Source organism: Chenopodium album, chromosome 23, assembly GCF_948465745.1.
Source record: "Chenopodium album chromosome 23, dcCheAlbu1.1, whole genome shotgun sequence".
Lineage (NCBI taxonomy): Eukaryota > Viridiplantae > Streptophyta > Magnoliopsida > Caryophyllales > Amaranthaceae > Chenopodium > Chenopodium album.
The window spans coordinates 29,513,026-29,533,856 of record NC_137856.1 but is presented as its reverse complement, the minus strand read 5'-3'; the positions used below and the strand labels follow the sequence as shown (position 1 = coordinate 29,533,856).

General features: G+C 36.1%; 4 protein-coding genes and 1 non-coding gene across 6 annotated transcripts; 2 read left to right on the top strand and 3 right to left on the bottom strand.

The window, feature by feature from the left end:
• Window positions 1-160: 160 nt before the first annotated feature.
• LOC145606851 (formin-like protein 1) lies at window positions 161-4,492 on the top strand. Its single transcript, XM_081662694.1, has 4 exons — window positions 161-1,460; window positions 2,094-2,293; window positions 3,079-3,326; window positions 3,412-4,492. The coding sequence occupies exons 1-4, from the start codon at window positions 316-318 to the stop codon at window positions 4,237-4,239; spliced, it is 2,421 nt and encodes an 806-aa protein (XP_081518820.1). The 5' UTR covers window positions 161-315; the 3' UTR covers window positions 4,240-4,492.
• Window positions 4,493-9,009: 4,517 nt separating this feature from the next.
• On the bottom strand, window positions 9,010-10,649 carry LOC145607319 (PKS-NRPS hybrid synthetase cheA-like). The gene is made up of 3 exons (XM_081663014.1): window positions 9,350-10,649; window positions 9,108-9,256; window positions 9,010-9,045 (listed from the first exon to the last, which is right to left on the bottom strand). Exons 1-3 carry the CDS (start codon window positions 10,647-10,649, stop codon window positions 9,010-9,012), a joined length of 1,485 nt encoding a protein of 494 aa, XP_081519140.1.
• Window positions 10,650-10,829: 180 nt separating this feature from the next.
• Window positions 10,830-11,782, bottom strand: LOC145607317 (uncharacterized). Its single transcript, XM_081663013.1, has 2 exons — window positions 11,708-11,782; window positions 10,830-11,297 (listed from the first exon to the last, which is right to left on the bottom strand). The coding sequence occupies exons 1-2, from the start codon at window positions 11,780-11,782 to the stop codon at window positions 10,830-10,832; spliced, it is 543 nt and encodes a 180-aa protein (XP_081519139.1).
• A 2,310-nt stretch (window positions 11,783-14,092) lies between these two features.
• Window positions 14,093-14,177, top strand: TRNAY-GUA (transfer RNA tyrosine (anticodon GUA)). The gene is given in 2 exon segments: window positions 14,093-14,129; window positions 14,142-14,177. It is a non-coding gene; the product is annotated as a tRNA-Tyr (tRNA).
• A 599-nt stretch (window positions 14,178-14,776) lies between these two features.
• Window positions 14,777-19,067, bottom strand: LOC145608371 (acyl-coenzyme A thioesterase 4, mitochondrial-like). 2 transcript variants are annotated; one of them, XM_081663980.1, is made up of 5 exons: window positions 18,541-19,067; window positions 17,201-17,378; window positions 16,197-16,663; window positions 15,414-15,542; window positions 14,777-15,269 (listed from the first exon to the last, which is right to left on the bottom strand). In XM_081663980.1, the coding sequence occupies exons 1-5, from the start codon at window positions 19,042-19,044 to the stop codon at window positions 15,123-15,125; spliced, it is 1,425 nt and encodes a 474-aa protein (XP_081520106.1). In that variant the 5' UTR covers window positions 19,045-19,067; the 3' UTR covers window positions 14,777-15,122. The 2 variants fall into 2 exon arrangements, with proteins under 2 accessions (XP_081520106.1, XP_081520107.1); XM_081663981.1 differs by having other exon boundaries at window positions 18,558-18,604.
• Window positions 19,068-20,831: the final 1,764 nt, after the last annotated feature.

The following is a 20,831-nucleotide window of genomic DNA, read 5'->3' as shown; positions in this document are numbered from 1 at the left end:
AATAATTGAAAAACATATGGCAAAAGAAATCATTTTTTTTACAAAGAGAGAGAAGGCTATAGCTTATACAAAGTATAGTATAGGTAGGTGTTATAGGATTATAGTCTATATGTAAGAGGACTATGAGCCTATGATAAGTTGATTACTCATTAAAGTTAAAACTATTAAAGAAAATCCACTAAAATACACCTACACTCCTACTTAGCACTTCCCTTTACTACTCCCTCTTTCCTTCTTCTTCCCACTTTCTCTCTTCATATCATAATTCCCTAATCACCTTCTTCCACTCCCACACTCACTCACTCACTCTTGAAAATGCTACCACCTTCATACCTCCTCTCCTTCCTCCTCCTCCTCCACCAATCCTCCGCCTTCTCCACCACCAACCACCGCCGTCTCCTCCACCACCCTTTCATCCCTTCCACCACAACACCCACCCTCCCCCCTTCTCCTTCCCCTTCCCCTTCCTCCCACCTCACTCACCCCTTCTCCACCTCCCTCCCTTCCCCCTCCACCACTACACCTTCCTCCTCCGACAACAATAACCCATTCTTCCCTTCATACTCCACCCCACCACCACCATCTCAACCACCCCCTTCAACAGCACTCCCCACTTTCCCCGCCAACATCTCCTCCCTCGCTCTCCCTTCCTCCACTTCCCCTCCTCATTCCCACCACTTCTCCCCTAAACTCACCCTCTTCGTCATCCTCCTCTCTCTCCTCACTCTCTCCCTCTTCATCTCCCTCTCCCTCCTCCTCCTCCGCCGCCGCCATCGCCACCACCACCGTCACAATCCCCCCTCTAAACCCTTCTCCCCTCCTCCCCTCCTCCCACCCCTCAAAATCCCCGCTACTAATCCAAACACACATACTCAATCCCACACTACCACCGACTTTCTCTACGTCGGCAACGCCTTAACCAACTCCCACGACTTCCAAACTATCCAAACCTCAGAAATCCTTCCTTCTTCAACCTCAGAAATCTACCTCAAACTCTGCAGCGATTCCCCTGAACTCCGCCCTCTTCCCCCTCTTCCCAAGCAAAACTCCCAACAACAACCCATCAATGGAGAAAGAGACACACCAGAGGATGAAGAATTCTACTCCCCGAGAACTGACGAGTATAAATATAACACTTACGGCTTGAATTTCTCTCCTGCAAGATCTTACACTGACTCGCTAGCGTCCGACTCCGATGTTTCCGTTGAGATACAGACATTAGCGGCGAGAACTTCGCATTTTCCGGCGAATGGGAAGATGGGTCCACCTGCTCCGCCGCCGCTAGTACCGCCTTCTGGGCCGGTGGTGTTTAAGAGTAGTGGGAATTTAGGAGAGAGAAAAAGTGGTGAGAGAAAGGAGGAAAATGGGAAGCCTAAATTGAAGGCATTACATTGGGATAAAGTTAGGGCTACTTCTGATCGTGCTACAGTGTGGGATCAGTTTAAACCTGGCTCTTTTCAGTAAGATTTTCATTCATTTCTTTAGATTTTCAGGTTAATTAATCATATTATTATGCTAAGTTATTCTTTCTTCATTTTGTATTTTGCTATTGTTGGTTAGTAACTTGGTTTTGATTCAGGTTTTAATTTCCAGTTTCTATTAATAAAATATTCGGACTTAATCCCGTCTTTATCATTGCCCTTTGTAGTTCGCTATACACCAAAAGAGGTTTCGGGTTGATTAAATTATTTGGTTGTGTAGAGATAATCTGGGTGTTCGAGTTTGGATATTATTTGGTTTTTAGGCATGAATTTGTGTTCAAATACCAAGTTATTCGGATTGGTTTTGAATTATGTAGGGAATAAGTCAATTTGTCAGTCACTGTCTTGCTTTAATTTAAGCTGTGCGATTACTAATTTTGTGAGTATTTTATACTCTTTGAGCATTGAATTGCCAAAATTTCCACATTCCAAGATATTGGACAAAGATTTTGCATGAGGACGTATATGTTCAGTTCATATTTAACCCGTTTGTGAAATTAAGCTAATAGGTTTACAGAACGATTAAACCGTAACCAGTTACCGGCTAGGTTGATTTCGACTTATGCATATCTCGATTGAACGAAGAAATGAACTAGTTTTTGTGTGTTGTAGATTGAACGAAGAAATGATAGAGACATTGTTTAAAGCAAATGGTCCTGGTATAGCTGCAAAAGATGGTCCACGTAGATCAATACCGCCTTTGATGGATGAAGAGTATCGAGTACTTGATCCTAAGAAATCTCAAAACATAGCCATTCTATTGAAGGCTCTCAATGTGACAGAAGGGGAGGTTTGTGAAGCACTTTTGGAAGGTATATTAATTAGCTTTCTCCAATAGATATGAATAAAACACGGTGTTTCGGTTTAGTCTTAAAATATATTTGTATATGCATGTTGGCTTATCTATTTGTCTTAGTGCAATATTATTAAAGCATGTTGTTTTGATTACTGTAATCTAAGTGCGGTTCTTTTTGACTTGCCAATAAAACATTTATCCCCACAATCCGCTTGAGCAACTTTGTCTCTCTAATAGCATTAAAATTATTAGCAACTTGCTTGTGTCCGTACGAGGTGGCTGATTTTTCTATTGCTTGTCTAGGGTTTGTACTGTCCTGTTATTTTGTAGTGCATTCTGTTCATAAATGACCACGAAAAACAATTTGTAGTAGGCTGTGAAGGTACTATCTTGGTAAAATGATTTTAAATTGTTGTTAACGTACCCATGTGAGTTAAAGAAAGAATAACGTAGTATATTCTGTACAATATTTAATCTCTTACTTCAGGTGAGCTTACTTTTGGATGATTCGGTTTTGTTACAATCGTATCCCATATATGCTTAGCTACACGATATGTTTGTCTCTTTTGCTTTATGCGGGTAATGCCCTTTCTTTGTATAACTTTGGGATATATGGGCAGTATAAGTTCCTAGTAGATGTAAGTTATAGGTATTTGTGAATAATAACAATTCTTGTAGTCAATGTATATTGTGAAGCACCCTTTTACAGTTTCCCTTTGATTAATATAATACCAAGCAGCAAAATTCAATTTTCTGAGTGTATTTTATCTAATCTCTGTATATTTCATTTCCTATGTTCAGGTAATGCAGATGGCCTTGGGTCAGAGCTTCTTGAAAGTTTACTTAAAATGGCTCCTACCCACGAGGAAGAAAGGAAACTCAGGGAGTATAATGATAGATCTCCTTTGAAGCTTGGTCCGGCAGAGAAGTTTCTCAAGGCAGTACTTGATCATGTACCTTCCGCATTTAAGAGAGTCGATGCTATGCTTTACGTAGCTACTTTTGATTCTGAAATTGAATATCTTAGGAAGTCATTTGAAACATTGGAGGTAACCTAATAATTTGTTTGTTTTATGCACTTGAGGTTCTGAATGCATATCTGAAAATCATTAACAAGGATTTCTCTTATTATAGGCTGCATGTGCTGAACTTAGAAACAGCCGAATGTTCTTGAAACTTCTAGAAGCAGTCCTCAAGACAGGGAACCGAATGAATGTTGGAACGAATCGTGGTGATGCCCAGGCAATTAAGCTCGACACACTCCTCAAGCTCATCGATGTCAAGGGAACTGATGGGAAGACCACCCTTTTGCACTTTGTTGTGCAGGAGATCACTAGATCTGAAGGTTCTCGTATTTTCAGTACCAAAAACAATCCAATGACTGAGAAACCAAGTGACCAACCATTTTTACACAATGACATTGAGTTGAGAAAGAGAGGGTTAGAAGTTGTTTCTGGCTTAGGAGGGGAGTTGACGAATGTCAAGAAGGCAGCTGCCATGGATTTCAATTCCCTTAGCATGGATGTGTCAAAGTTAACTCAGGGAATCTTAAAAGTAAATGAAGTTCTGCAGCTAAATGAAAACTCTGTAATTGTTGGGAGTCCCAATAGGTTTTCGGAGTCTATGAATGGTTTCTTAAAGAAGGCTGAGGTAGAAATCGTAAGGATTCAAGCTCAGGAGAGCTGTGCTCTATCCAGGGTTAAGGAGCTAACCGAGTATTTCCATGGTAATTTGGCCCACGAAGAGGCTCATCCACTGAGAATATTTATGGTGGTGAGGGATTTCCTTGGTGTTCTTGATCAAGTATGCAAGGAAGTTGGAAAAATAAATGAGCGGACAATTATAAGCTCAGCTCGTCCTATTTCTGTACCAGTAAATCCATCAACGCCACCACCTTTCCCGGAGTTCAGTGTGACGCATGGAGATAGTTCCTCGGACAGTGATAGCATCACTGAGAAGTAGCACTTTCATTGACAGATTGTGTTGATTCTTTTTGCTCTATCTTCATGACTTGTGAAGATAACCACAATCTGTATGCAATTACATATAATTATACAATATTATATTATATATATAGTATTTAATGTACAAATATCCTTGCAGGAGGCTAATTAGTATTAGATCATTTGTATGATTGCTGAAACTTCTGGATATGATTTTGCACATTATGTAAAAAGTATTTCTAGTATAGCTCACATATTGCATGGAGCACCAATAGTCCGTCACAATAAACTATGCTATCAACGTGACAATTAATTTTGTATCGGTTTCTAATTTGTTTTGCAAATTTATGAAAGTAGGGACATCTAAGGTGAATAGTTGGACCATTATAGCCAAGCAGAGCAGTAAACTTTTCAAAAAAATAAATAATTGAGAAATTGTAAAGTTTGAGAATAAAAAACAATGGGGGCTACCAAAGCATATGATATGGTTATAAATGGAGATGACTATGAGTCATAAGGCAGAGCATATGGGTGGGGTATTAAGGGCTGATAACCCGTGATAAGAGTACAGTATATCTATACATGTACTGATGTACATACAGAATTACAGACACAGGGAAGAAGATGTGTCTTCAGTTTTTACTATCTTCAAGGGTATCTTTATTTTCGTCTTGGTTGAGCCAAATTATTTGAAAATTCCAAAATTCGGCTTAATTACTGATTTGATTATTTTTGGATATCTAGTCCGAAATATTCAGACATAGAATGCTAACTCAAATTACTAATAGCAACGCATCATTTTGGCAAGTATTGTAATGAGATATTAAACTAGGTAAACGGACAAATAAATTGACAAAATTTTACTATCGATAAAAAGAAAGTAAATGATAAGTTAGTACTCCGTATAGTTTAAATTTTGTAGCTCAACTCGTCCCTTTACTTAGTTAGATCACTTTAAAAATAGCGTGTTAACAAGGTGTTGTAAGTAAAAATAAACAGAAGAAGTAGAATTTATTTCTTTGGAATGTCCAAAAAAAAAAAACCCTCAAATATTGAATTTGATAATTGTATTTCATTTGTTTCAATGAAAGGCATGCTTTGTTCAACTTAATTTCAGTTCAGTTTAGTTCAACTCCAACCAGTTCAGTTCAGTTTAGTTCCTAATTTCCTTATCTCATAAACAATTTATTTAAGCTCTATTCAGTTTAGTTCAGTTGTTTTCAGTAAGTCGAAATAGGTCCGAAATTGTAACATGTTTTTTTTGAAATCTGGTATATTTAACTATTGGATGCCAGTTATCCAATTTGAATTTCAAGTGTCCATTCCAAATTTTTTGTTTAATCCACACTAATTAGCTGCGAGCTGATTTAAGATCTGTTCACATTTACTGAACTGAGCTGAGCTGAACTGAAATGAACTGAAATGAATATATTATGAGAGAAGGAAATTAGGAGCTGAGCTGCACTTAACTGAATTGAACTAAATTAAACTAAACTGAACAGAGCAACAGACCCTTAAGTAGTATAAAAATTACAATTGAATTTGTGATTGCTTTAATTGTAGGAAAACCTACTAGAAGAAACATGTCTTACTATTTTGGTATTAACTAAATTTAATTGTAGGCTAGGTTTGTTTATGGTGGTTTGGTAACAAGCTAACAAAATAAGCCTGAAGGCAATTTTGAATTTGAATTATAAGAGCTTGTCTTACATATGTGCAATATTTCAACTCCTGATCATATGAAAGAAACCTTTCCATTATTTATCTACTTTTCAAGCCATATATTTATTTTTTAAATAATACCTCACTTTTCAAATCTATTGGTCCAATCATTAGTTTGTATTATTTATTTATGATTATACAATTGATAGATAAATAAATAATAACTTATAACTTATTTATTTTATTTTATTTTATTACTTGTAATAAAATATAATAACTTATAACTTATTTATTTTATTTTATTTTATTACTTGTAATAAAATAGGACAAAATAATACGAAGAACTTCATAATAATCTTCTGCCACCCAATAGAACATCAACGACTCCCACTACGATAGCTTTATTAAAGTATAGTATAACAAATACCACCGTACTAATGTGACATGTATCATGTATGTAACACACTAACACTAAATCACTAATAGCCTTTGTTTTTGTACAGTAGGTTCAATTATATTGTATAGAGATAATGATTAATGAGGTATATTGTATATATAGATTTATAATTACATATACTCATTACTCACTTTTTCCATGTTTTAAAAAATCATTTTTTTTTTTCCAAAATCATCATTTGTACAAGGGGGTTACTAAATGCCACAATAGAATTACTTAGGGCGCGGTATTAAATGACTCATCTACCCTTATAAATTCCATGTTTGACATCTTTTAATTTTTCTCACTAACCATACTCATTCCACCACCATCACTCTAAACACCATCCCTAAGGTCGCCGGAATCACCATTACCCTAAAGACCATCACCACTACCACCCTAAGGTCGCCGGAATCAACCAATTTTCTCACTATCTATCACACCATATCAACCACTTATCATACCAAATCAACCGGAAAAAGGAAGGGGTTGACGATAATGGATTCGCGGCGGGGCAAGGGGGTTCGTTTGCCGGGAAACGTGGGGAAAATGCCGGCCAATTCGTCGGTAAGTTTTTTTTTATTTTCACATAAAATGCATAGTCGCGTGCTATATGCGACTCCACCACGGCATAAACGCATATAGCATGCGACTACACCGTGGTAGAGTCGCATATAGCGTGCGACTGAGCCACGGTATAGTCGCATATAGCACGCGACTCTACCACGGCTCAGTCGCATGCTATACGCGACTCCACCACGGTGTAGTCGCATGCTATACGCGACTATGCCGTGGTGGAGTCGCATATAGCACGCGACTGTGGTTTTTTTTTTAAATTTTTTTTTTGAATTTAAATTTTGAATTATGGTTGTAATTTATGTATTTTTAATTTCGAATTCGTGATTAAATAAGTAATATAATTTGAAATTGAATTTTGAATTTGAATTTAAATTTTGAATTATGGTTGTAATTTGTGTATTTTTAATTTCAAATTTTTCGAATTCGTGATTAAATTAGTAATATAATTTGAAATGTCGTATTTTTTTTTAAATTCGAATTTAATTTTGTTTAATATGATAAGTCATAAAATTTTTATTTAGTAATAGCAATAAGTAGTTAATAATAATTACTAAATGTAAAAAACAAAAAAAAATAATTACTAAATGTAATTATTGTTATGTTCTATGCATATATAATTGTTGTTACTAATTAGGGAGTAGTAAATTTGGTTTTGGCATTGGTTTTGAATTTGTAAATATTTAGGATTATGTTATTTTAAAAAAAATAATTTCAATAGTGTTTATTGTTTAATAGTAAAATTATTAGTAATAATACTTGAAATAATAATAATTATTGTTAGAATTATGAATATAATAATTAATTTGAAATATTTTTATTATGTTAAATAGCGACAAGGTGGAAAATCGATTGCGGTGAATGATGTGTTGACTGGCTCGGGGCCACGACACACTCGAGCCCGAAACATCGATGCCTCTGTTAGGAGAGAAAGGGATGCTGTACGATTGGGAAAGTCTGTTGTTGATGGTGCTTCTGATGATGCATCTGTTCCTTTTGATGACGAGCCTGATCACGGACGAGCTAGCGAGTCTGAGGAGATGGAGATGGAGGACTTTGAGGGTAATTTTGATCAGAGCGGTGGGCATGATGACACATCAGGTGTAGTGGTAGGTAGAAGGGCTAGAGATGGTAGGTTTGTCGCCTCAGACACTGGTAGCACCACTAGTAGACGACGTACTAATAAACGTCAAAGACAAGTTGATGATGATTCTTGGATAGTGAAGGAGGACATGCCCGGTGGGCCCCTTGATGGTAGTGTTATTCCTAGTTTCGGAGGTCATGTTGCTCGTATGATATGGGATGGAAAGGAGAGAAACTTGCTAAGGTGTCAGAATAGGGAAAGAGCGTGTTATCAGCTTCAGTCATGGTTTGCCACGCTTTCACCCGAGCAGGTTACAGTGGTTGAGGGTACAGGCTTGTCACACTTGCCTCGGTGTATGTTTGGACACCTTGATATACCTCTTATTTGTGCATTTGTGGAGCGGTGGCAACCTGACACTAACACATTTCACTTCCCTTTTGGAGAGATGACTATTACTCTACATGATGTCTGGCACATTTTGCGCATCCCAGTGGATGGGCGTATAGTTTCTGCTCAGGCTACTAGTGAGGAGTTGCGCATACATGCTATGCAATTGCTTGGAGTGGATCGAGATACACTTTTGGCACCTCCTACACCGCACTATTGTAGTGGTGCGATTTCCATTGATTCCATTATCAACATTTGCTCAAAGCGTAGTCCTGAAACGCAACTTATGGGTTACATGTTACTATTGCTTGGTTCTACGTTGTTTGTAGACAAGAGTGCTAGTAGGGTACGACCAGCTGACATCCTCGAGCTTATTCATGGTGTGGATGATATCTCAGATTATGCATGGGGAGTCGCCACTTTGGCGAACTTATATCGCCAGTTAGGGATTGCGAGCAGGGGTACGTAAACCATAACTGCACAATTCCAAAAATTTGCAATTGGGTACAAATCATCAGGCAAGTCCATGTAATGGTTCGCGCCACAATGTCCACCGTTCCAAGTGATACGATCAATTGCTTGATCCAAGCCTCCATGATACAAATGTATGTACTCTGGTCGATTAGCCTTAACCTCGTTCACAATTAGATACCGAGCTTGTATCCAATTGTCTTGCCCACCTAATAAAAAATTAAACAACAAAATTGTAAGTAAAACCATTGGAATAAAATATGACACTTACTTTACGCAAAGGCTTACCTAAGAAAAAGTCTGCAACACATCGAAATCCACAATTTCCATCACCCATTACATTGTTCCAATCCTCCACAAATGGTTTGGTGATATCTGGAAGCCCATAAAGGTAAGGAAAATTTGAAATGTCTCTTGCTCCTGATGAATAATGAATTATTATTTTTGTAATTCAAATTAATATCAAAATACAGAAAAATAAACAACAAATAGAAAAACATAGAGTAGACTTACCTCGACCTCCACTACGACCACCATCACCACGTCCCCCATTACGACCACGACGCCCACGAGTACCACGTGTATACTCCCATGCACTACGATTACGCCGTGTACTATTTGTTGATGGTCTCCCTCTAGTAGTCGTGTTCCTGAGCGGCTCATTAACATCAAATTGATCGGAATGAAGATGTTCATCTATTAGGCGAGACACGGAACGCATGACTGCGGGATCACTTCTACTCACCTCACGCACAAGACTCTCAAAAAATCGACTGTCCTGTGACTGATGATCGGGGTCATCCAATGGAGTCGGAACACTACCATCCTCACCAATCACTAGTGTCCTATAAAAGGGGTGCACTTGGTCTAAGTAGAAGTATGTCCCCGAATCCATGGCACGACGTATATCACATGCACAAGGAATCTGATGAGTCATCTTATAAACGCATCCACACCGAACATTCACCTCATGACTTAACTCTCTCATTCTTTTCTTCTCATTCACCAACAACAACATACAATGGTGGGAGGTACGTCCATTAAGATGTTGTAATGGCATAACATCATATATCCGGCCATGACTGCGTCGGCTGCGCTCAAGTGATTGCTTAATCTGTGTGACTTGATCTTCAATAGCCTTATTTACCTTGGCCCATACAGAATCGAGAGAACTAGTTGAAGTTTCCAACCACCCCTTCAAAGATGAATGTGCACTTTCCACTCTACAATTGGTGACACTGCCGAAGTGAAGTACACCATTGGTCCAAAATTTCACAAATTTCTCCTTATGATTGTCTAACCAAGTCTCCTTCACATAAGAAATCACGGCAGGAAATGCTGCATAAGATTCCTCCACTTGCCGAACCGCTCTATTATAATCATCCAATGTGGTGGCATTGAGAATCGGATTCCACCTTGTCAACCTGAAAATTTTGCCTTGATCTTTATTATTCGTTATTTTCCCAACTCTATGCTCTACATCCTTGTTAATATGCCATGTGCATAGTAAATGAGCAGTGTCGGGAAATATTTCCCGAATAGGCGACATCAAACCCAACTCACAATCAGTTATAATAGCCGTAGGCGATACATCACTACCAACCAACAACTTCAACTTATCTATCACCCATGCATAGCTCACGGCGCTCTCATCCTTCATAAAAGCATACCCGATCAAGAAATTCATGTTGCAAGGAGTAACACCAACGAGCTCCAAAAAAGGCATTTTGTATCTGTTTGTCTTGTAAGTTGAATCAATGCCAATGACCCATGGATACGTGCGTAAAAGCGCTAGAGACGTAGGATGTGCCATAAATACATGGGTCAAAACATTCGTATCCGGGTCAACCAAGCTCCAATGTGTATAATGAGACTCGATACCAAGTTCAAGGAAATATGTAACAACAGCTCGACCATCAGCTTCTTCAAGTCTCAACCGATCCCTAAAGTTGTAAATATGTCTACGAGTGGGATGATCATCAGGAAACTGATTTCACACAGCCGCTAAGATATTTTGTGGCTTCACTTTTGCATCAGTCAGGTCACGAACAAGTTGCTTCGCACCCGGACTAAGCTTGCTCATTTGTCGATTACCTTCTTCATAGACAATTAGCTCATGGTTGTGTTTGCCGTATGCATCGGGACCCAAGACAATCTGCCATCCTTCATCATCAGAAACTTTATAACCCTTGATCAAAAACTTGCAACCGCAATGTTGAGTTTTTGTGTTCGGTCGTTGAGCAACACTAAGATCTCTATTTTTCCCTCTATCTCTTGCACCACGATTGCATCTCAAATACAACCATCCGTTATGATTGTAAGAAATCACAAGTTCAAATTTGAGTGTTAGTGCAATGTCTTTCGCCCATTGTGACAATTCTCGATACGTTGGAAATAATTGATCGGTCTGAAAATGTGGGTAATAATTTACCCCATCACCGCCAAAATCTTCAATAGGATCCTATTAGAAAGAAAAATACAAAGAATTTAAATTAAATTTAACTACAAAAATACATTTACTTTTTTTTTTTTTTGCCAAATTTAAACTACTAATTTTTTTTATTAAAGCCATAAATTTGCCATAAACTTTATAATTAAATTAACTGTATTTTGTTATTTTTAATAATTAACAAAAATTAATTAACACAAATTAGACGGATTTAAAAAAAAAAAAGTACCTGGTCGCTTGTTATATGCGACTGTGCCACGGCGTAGTCGCATATAGCATGCGATTGCACCGTGGCACAGTCGCATGCTATATGCGACTACGCCGTGGCACAGTCGCATATAGCATGCGACTGCACCGTGGTATAGTCGCATATAACACGCGACCGGGCACAACGGAAATTGAAAAAAAATTCCGACATGTACCTGACTCGACGGCGTCGACGGTTCGTCGTCCCCACCAAGTGCCTCCGATATGAACGCGGACCGTCGTCGACTCATTTTATATTTCGTGAGTGGTGGACCAGTCAAGGTGGAGTCATGGTGTATGATGGTCAAGGTGGAGTCGTGGTGGTGGACCAGTCAAGGTGAGTGGTGGTATGGATGGTGGAGCTAATGGTCAAGGTGGAGCAAAGACAAAGTTAGTAATGGTTGGGTTTTAATGTAATTTTCAAAATTGTAAGGGGTATGAAAGTCATTTAATACTATAGCTTGAGTAATTTCATTGTGGCAAATAGCAATTCACTTGTACAATTAAGTGGCTTAATAATAAGGTTAATGCACTTGAAAAGCCGATGATATAATGCTATATATATATACGAAGTATTTTGCATGGTGGGTAGTTGGATTCTCTTCAAATCATACAAACGATGTGACAAAAAATCATTATACTTTATTATGCCAAAATATTCAAACCAATGAAAGTGATACCTAAATAGTTAATGATTGGAGTATATAATAATAGGTGACTCATAATTTTGGCGGGAAAAAAGGTTTCTTTCTTAAAAATTTTTGGTCTTTTATTTTTGGAAAAGCACTAGTAACTTAGTAAGTAGATTAATGGGTTGCAAAAAGCCAATAAAATAGGGAGGAATCTAAATTACTAATTGCTTATCTTACGTGCATGAAAAGTGGGAAAATTTTGTGTGGTGCTACCAATAAAGGAGCACAAAACCTTTGATAAATGCAATTTTGGTGATGATGATGGCCAAATTTTATTTTTTTCATGTAATGGGGCTCATCGTCTTAGGGCCTGTTCATATTTACTTAATTTCAGTTCAGTTCAGTTCAGTTCAGCTCCAATCAGTTCAGTTCAGCTCTTAATTTCCCTCTCACATAAAATATTCATTTCAGCTCAATTCAGTTCAGTTCATTTCAGTTCAGTTCCAATCAGTTCAGTTCAGCTCCAATCAGTTCAGTTCAGTTCAGTTCAGTTCAGCTCAGTTTAGTAAATATGAACAGGCCCTTAGTCATAGCCTTCATTTTTGTCAAAAAGGTAAAGGAGCCTTGTTGTGTCCAATATTAGGTGCTGCCTAGCTGGGCCGTATACAATAGTCCTTCGTTAGGCTTCTTTTTCATATTAACTGTTCTTTTGTCTTCTGAGGTCGAGTTTTAACGATAAAAGTTTCTGAAATGATACAAATGGTGAAGAGTAAAAATTTAAATAAGAGTACATGTATATTTGGAAATACGAATATATTATTAAGTTTCATATGAATTATATCAATATTTAACGAGGTGAAATAATTAGTTCTTTTTCAAACTAAAAAGGTGGCCATTAATATTAAATGAAAGAATCTATATGCCGAGATTATATATGTATTGAAAAGTAAATGAGTTAACAGTTATATCTTGAAACATATACTCCCTCCATTTTTAAATACTTGCTCCATTTCTCCATGCGCGGAGTTTTAGTAGAAGTTGGAGATTGTAATAAAATATGGAGATAGTAGAGTAGTTAAGAAAATAAAAAATTGTTAAAAGCAAAAGTAGTGGAAGAATTGGAGGAGAGAGTATTATGTTGGATCCATTAAGTATGAGAAATGAATTAAATATTTTAAAAGCTTTCCAAAAAAGGAAATGGAGCAAGTATTTAAAAACGGCCGAAAAAGGAAAGTGGAGCAAGTATTTAAAAACGGAGGGGGTATTACACTTTATTTGGATAACAAATTACAAAGTACGGAGTAGTAATGAAAGAGGAGGAAAGGGTGGGGAAAGAAAGGCAAGGAATTAGGGAAAGACGGAGCTCTTCTAAATAGGAAGATGTTTATTCAAGAGGAATGGAAAATGAATCCTTCAGTCGCTCCGCTCCCTTTTCCTTCCCTCCATTTCCTCTAATCCGAGCAAGCAATATGTTAGTATCTCTTTAGAGTTTGAATTAAAGTGTAAACGTTGCCTAGGATTAATTGGTGATATAAAATGTACCTAAAGGTTTTTTTTTAATTTTTTTTTTTGACCTATTGTTCTCAAAGAGTGATCAATGTTTTCTATTACAAGTAGTAATTATCTTATAAATGATCTTAGGTTTGCTTCAAAAAAAATAAAATAAATGATCTTAGGTCTTAAGTACATTCTTATTTTCCCCTCAAAAAAAAAGTACATTCTTATTTAGTATTCTAAATTAACAACAAAGTTGAAGCCCAAAGTATAAGGGTGGTGGCCCAGCATATTAATGGGTTATAACTATTTTTGTAAATAAAAAAGCAAGTGTCCAATTTAATTTATTTTTTTTTAAAAAAAAAAGAATAAAAAAAACTATACCCAACGTTGAAATAAGGTCATAAAAATTTTTAATTAGGTACTAATCAACATCCGACCTTAGCTCAGTTGGTAGAGCGGAAGACTGTAGTAGTTGCAGATAATCTTTAGGTCGCTGGTTCGATTCCGGCAGGTCGGATTTTTTTCCATTTTATTTTTTCTCTCCTCTTTCCTCTTTCTACTTCCCCTCTTAGACCCCAAATTCCTGAATTATCTTACGTGCATGAAATTGGGAAATTTCTGTATTAAAAAAAAAAAAAAAAAAAAAAAATCCATTTTTACTCATTTACATAAGTTTTAATGTGGACAGTTAAAATCTCAGGGGTGGTACTCAAGACTTAAAATAAAATCACGCCTACATCAATTATCCAGGGAGGAGTAATTTGTCCAATGTCCCGTGTGAAATTCTTCTAGAGGTGGTGTAAACATGAGTTTCGACATTCCATTGATGTAGATGGCAGGATTAATTCGTTACATGTTCATCGTGTATAGACGACTACACTTCTATTGTGGCCAAAGCCTTTCTATTCATTCGTAATCTTCATGAAGAGGCCTCTCTTCTGCTGATGACTACAACAAACATCAATCTTCTTGGCAGTCAACAATGTAAGGATGTCATACAATACACGTAGACATAGGAAATGGGAATTCTGTGTAACTGTAACAAAGTTAGTAGTTTCAATGTTGGTAACTTCATTTTTTCCTAATTACTTGCCAAAAGTATTTAAATATTTGCCTTGTATTTTGATTCAATAATTCATACAAATTATAAATTGAATTTGGACTTGTGCTAGTCTTATTACACGGGTTGCTTTCATAATTTCAATCATTGTCCTCTCTGCCATCAGAAGCCGCGACAGAGAGGAGAAAGAATCTACTGAGCATTACAGACAATGTATAATACAAATACTGTCCAAATTTTGTTTTAGCTCTAGTACAATTATTGTATGTTCTTCCCATTTATCAACACAGATGACCTTAATCTCACCAGTCAGAGCTAATTACCACTTATAGTCAGCAACAGCAGAAGGGGTCAGAAGAATTAAGCTTTCCATCCAGGTAATTCACAAAGTCACTAAAATCGCTAATGGTCGTGTTGGTGTTCTGCGTCCATACGCTCAATCACCCTACGTGCTTCCTCCTCTGTCTCAGGAAAAACACTTCTTATCTTCAGCCCATTTGTTCTGGCCTCTGGACGAACAGTGAAGGTAAAGTAGAACTTATTTGAAACCTGTTGGAAATAGGAAGAAAAAAGTATCAGAAAACTACTTCCCTGAGTTTTGACTGACAGTAATTAAACTAATGTGTTGCAAATGAATCTAGTTGACATATGATTTTAGGGAATTTTTGTGTCAAGAAATAACTGAATACTGACCTCACTGATTCTAAGCTCAGGACATGTAACATGAGCAACAACTTCCACATTGATAAGTGGCCGAGCTGGGTTCTGAAGTTCCGTATAGAGTACACAGGACTTCATACGAAGAAAGTTTCCAACATCCACCTGCACAGAGAAAGCCACAATCTAATATGATGACCAAAACATTTTAGACGCAAAAATAGACTGTCTTGGTAGTCATGTGATGCTGATTTCACACATAAGATTTGGACACTTGAGAGACTGATGGGATGTCCAAGTTTCAACCTTGGGATTCAAAAGTGTACAAAGAAGTATTTACCAAGCAGAGGGCAATGCAACGACTGATGTATACTTGATGGAAGTTTCGGAAAGTTGTCATAAAAAAATGCTAATCTTAACACAAACCCCTCAGCTCACTCAGAGTTCTAGCAAAGCAGCAAAAATGTATTAAACCTTCCTAAGGTTTCTTCAGATCATACCTGATTTATTTTGTTATTATGACCAAATTGTTCAATGAATACGACTTATAATTTGTAATAGAACCTAATATCAATCTTCCAATGTCTGAAATCATCTCCAAACTAACCTCTCTGCACTTCACTTCAGCCACAGACAGTAGAACAATATCCCTTCCAGACGGAACCAATAACCAAAATGAATACTTGTCTATTCATTATATCTCTAAATGATGAGAGCAACAAGCAACCCTTACTCCAATATTTTATATCAAGCTATTAGCCATGATAAGATATCAAAGAAATAGAAATAATGTGTAATGGACTAATGGTCATCACTTACCGGTTTCACAAAGTCAACATGATCAACTTCTACAAAACGAGGTGAGGCTCCAGCAAAGGTATATGCTGTTGAAAAGGCAAGCTCAGATGCTTTGCGCATTAGATACCCACCAAAGATACGACCATGAACGTTTCGTTGCTGTGGCTGACAAATCATGGAGCTCTGTTGGCAAGTATCTCTTATAAGCATGCTGTCCCTATCAGCTAGAGCTGGCAAATCAACAAATACTCGTCCTTCAGCCAACAGCTTATCAATCCTGCTCACATCCTTGTTTTTTTCTTTATTCTGTTCAGCTCTCTTCATTTTCCGCATCTTGTTCCTTGCTTCTGCTTGCTCCCACAGCAATTTTTCTTGTGTTGTTTCTGGTGAGATGTGATTAATTGGAGATGATTTTCCAGTCTCACCATCCCGCGCAACAAATGTGAAATTTGCTACAAGAGCCACTGAATCTGACAATTGGGAACCATCTACACAAGAAGAAATTATTGTTGGGAGAGAGCAGAGAGAGATACAACAGATTCTTCATACTTCATAGCCCAATTAATCAGTCAAAAAGGTGGTTAGTTTTCAATAAATACCACAATCAACAATTTCTTCTTCCTATTACTAAGATTGATGACTACATCTGACTATATTCTTTAATGGTGTATCAGAAACCGCCTTCTTGGTTTGTCCAGACAAGATCACATGCATCAGTGCATTGAATCTTACAATACACTACTCCCCTCAACACCCCCCCCCCCCGGTCCCGTTTTGTTTGCCTTGATTTACAGGTGATCTCATCAATTTTCTATCTCAGCAAATCCATCCACCCATAAAAAGAGAAATAAAAAAATAACAAAACCTATAAAAAGGCAAACACTGGAGAAATATTTCTGATGATTAACTTTACTAGCTGTTGTGAGATACTTTAGTAGTTTAGTTATACCAAACTCTAATACGAAGATAGTTTATTCATAATCACACAAGATGTCAGCCTACTGAAATCATAGGAAACAAATTACCTTGTGGTGGTTGCAACACTTCAAGCTGCATCTCCATGGATGACCTCCCAACCCATGTAACAGCGCCAACTAGACTCAGGTCCGCATCAACGCGAATTGGCTTCTTGAGAAGAATCTTATCTACAGAAGCAGTCACCAAAAGTATTGGCCTTGTCACTCCACCAGGGTTGGAGCAGTGCTGGAAGATACCAAACAGAAAACTATGATACTGTTACTCAGCCAGGAATGAAAATGTAGAATCCTCCGCATAGGTTATTCTAAAATAATGTTTGAAGAGTAATGCTGTGTACTGAGTATAAGTTAGTCTATTGACAAATAACATTAAACAATACAAAGGGACATTAAACAATACAAAGGGTTGTGTTACTCCATATAATATGAACTAGTATGTTCTCCAGAAAGAAGAATACACACAACAGATGCTCATAAGCATCAGTTCTTCATTTAAATGCTGGAAATAAAAAAGGTGTACAGCACTGATGGACTAGAAATATAGTTATTACTTAACAGTGACCAGTTTGTCCATCATAGGCCTGGCTCAGTCAATTATTAACTACAACAATAATAGCGTTTCATAGCTAAAATTAGACAAGTATTTTTGCAACAAAATCAACCAGTAATACAGTTGACAATATCTTTAGCTAACTAATGAAATAATGAATCCTACAGCTCTTTCAACCAGCTTCATTCTAGACATTTGGAGAGGACAGAAGACTGTGTATGAGTTTGCATTTTACTTAAGTAATTTCTCAATAATGAAGCATAACTTATAACTTGCACACCATTTGAAAAACTGCATGCTTTTAGTATTGTCTATAATTTTTAAATGCTAAGTAAGTCCCCTAACTTTCTGCAGGGTAGAGATACATCATTGTACACCGCCTTACTATACCATATAGTAGTACCTTAGGCATTGTAAGATAGCAAAGAGAGCATAATGTTTATTGTATTATCTCCCATTCACTTCAAATACAAAGATAGCATCAAGGTGAAACAGCCTAGAAAAGCTATCAATTTAAGTAAATATAGCTTTTACCCCAAAATTCCTAGACAAAAAGCAAAAATTAAAAAAAAAAATGAAAAAAAAAATCATACATTTCCAACAATCTCACTCTAATAGACAAATGTCAAGCAACAATTTACTAAATACACAAACAAGCTAAAGAATCAAGATTTCAACAAATGAGAATGATCAATCAATTAATACTTCATATATAATCAATTATAATCCTTGAAATAAACCCAATAATTCAGAAACATAAATCACCAAACAGAAAAAACCCAATGCACAAAAATCATCAAAGAAAAAAAAAAAAATCAAATACATCAAAATATTTCACCTTGTAAGAAATCGTACCAGCAAGAGCATCAAGATCCTCCAACAATTTACCCATCCTAATTTCATTCCATGGATTTCTATACTGTTCTCTCAGCACATAATCCGATGAAAATTTATACTCAACACAAGTTCTACTTTGAGATGGGGTTTTTGACACCAACCCATCTTCTAATTTTCTCTCTCCTCCAACCTCAATTACACCATTTTCCAGAAATTTTGACCTTGCTTCCCACAATGCGTTTGTGACTGGGGAGTGGTAAACCCCAGGCCACAAACTTACCGGCTTACGAATTGAAGAACCTGCATCAATTGGTTCATCTTTGGGATGAATTGTGTTAATTGGGTTTGATTTTGTGGTTGAAAATGGTGTGATTTGAGTGAGTTTATGTGTGAATTGATGATCATTTGATGTGGGTTTTGATAGGATTGATGAAATTGATGGTAATTTTAGGTGGGGTTTGAATAATCTGGGAAGTTTGGAGGAGGATTTAATGAGATGATTCATGGCAACAATGGTAATGAGGACAATACGAAGATCATCCCAATTCTTAGGGACTTGGTAATTTTTGAATGTACAGTCTATATAAAGCGTATTTCCCTTTCTTATTTAAATGAATACTCCGTATATATTAAATAATTTCAGCTACAAGTATTTAAATAGTGGCTGACCCAATTAATCTCGGTGATAAACAAGTTAGGTTTATATTGCGGTTTGAGCAAAATCTAAGGCATATCGGTTTTACCCAATTTATCGCAAAAAATTATACTTTTGTCATAGTGATAAATAAAACTTATTTGTGTTTTTTTTTTTAAAAAAAAACTTATTTATCACGAACATAAACTTGTATCTCTTCATTTTAATAATTTGTCTAAAAATAAATAAATAAAATAAAGTAGGTAAAACAAGTTTCTTTAATGTCTATGGATAAATAATGTATGTTTCTCAAATGACTAAGTTGTAAATAAATACTACTCTTTTTTTTTTTTTGGTTGATATAATTGCTATCTGAAGTAGCGGTTTCATGGTAAATCTGGTACTTCAAGTATAGGCACGGTAGCCCAGGTTATACCCAAAAAATCCGCCGCTTGCATGTAATATTACAAATTTAACCTCTTGATCGATTCACGAGTTTTGTTTCTCAATATAAGAAACTAAGGCAACCTCTCATATTAATAAGTTCAAAACACTAACATTGGCTAATATGCTATTTTAAGACAAGGCTATAGTCTTAATTTGATATTTATCCCATAGTTATTTTTCGTTTTTGAAAGTGTTACAGAGTACACTTTGTCAATAGATTCTGTTTTTATATTGTAGGGCTTTTAATTTTGATATTGTAAACACCTTTTATAAATATTTTTTTCTTTTATGTTCCTCATCTTACTTATGAATTAATAACTACTAGACTTACTCTGTTTCTTTTTAGTTGAAACGTTTTTTAGCCACATTTGTCAATATACAAATTCAACCGCTAATATCTCTAATTATTGATAAGCAAAATTATAAAAAGTTGATATTTTGAAAATATATACCGTGACGAATCTAACAAGACTCCACATAATTATATTTTTCATTATGTATAAATCACAAAACACGGTCAAAGGAAAATGTATGAATAATGCTAAAGTCAAAACGTGTCAACTAATAAAAAACAGAGATAGTATATACTAAAAGACATGATACATTTCTCTTTGACCGTGTTTTGTGATTTATACATTATATTTTTCATTTGGTTGTTTGTTTTATATCTTAGGTTTTTTTTTGTGTGGGTGTTAGGGTTTATAAAAAATATAAGCATCTTTTACCCTATTATCAGTTCGTCAGTAAAGATTTATTCAGGATCGCAACGATGGTCAAATTTTCAAACACATTCAAATGAATTAGATGAAAATCATAATTATGGATACAACAATTTGTTAGACGGTCTCGCCAAAAAGGTTGTACATATTCCAACGATTTGTGCGAGAAATGTAACACAATGCAAGATCTATTCAACGATCGTAGCTTTGATGAAGAAACCCTTATTTGATTCAATATTACAATATGAATTGTTAATTTAAATTTCATTTATAGTCTTATAGACATCGAATGACTTTTTATTAATGGATTGATTTATTGTTTCAAAAAAAAATCTTAAACCTTTGAAGATAAAATTATATAAAGTGCATTTTTTTCTTAAAAATCAAATATTTTGTATGTACTAGTATTAAAAAATAGGTGTTACTTGATATATTACCTACAAACAAGTTAAGGGCTACGTACTTGAGAAGATACTCCTAAAAGGTGGGATA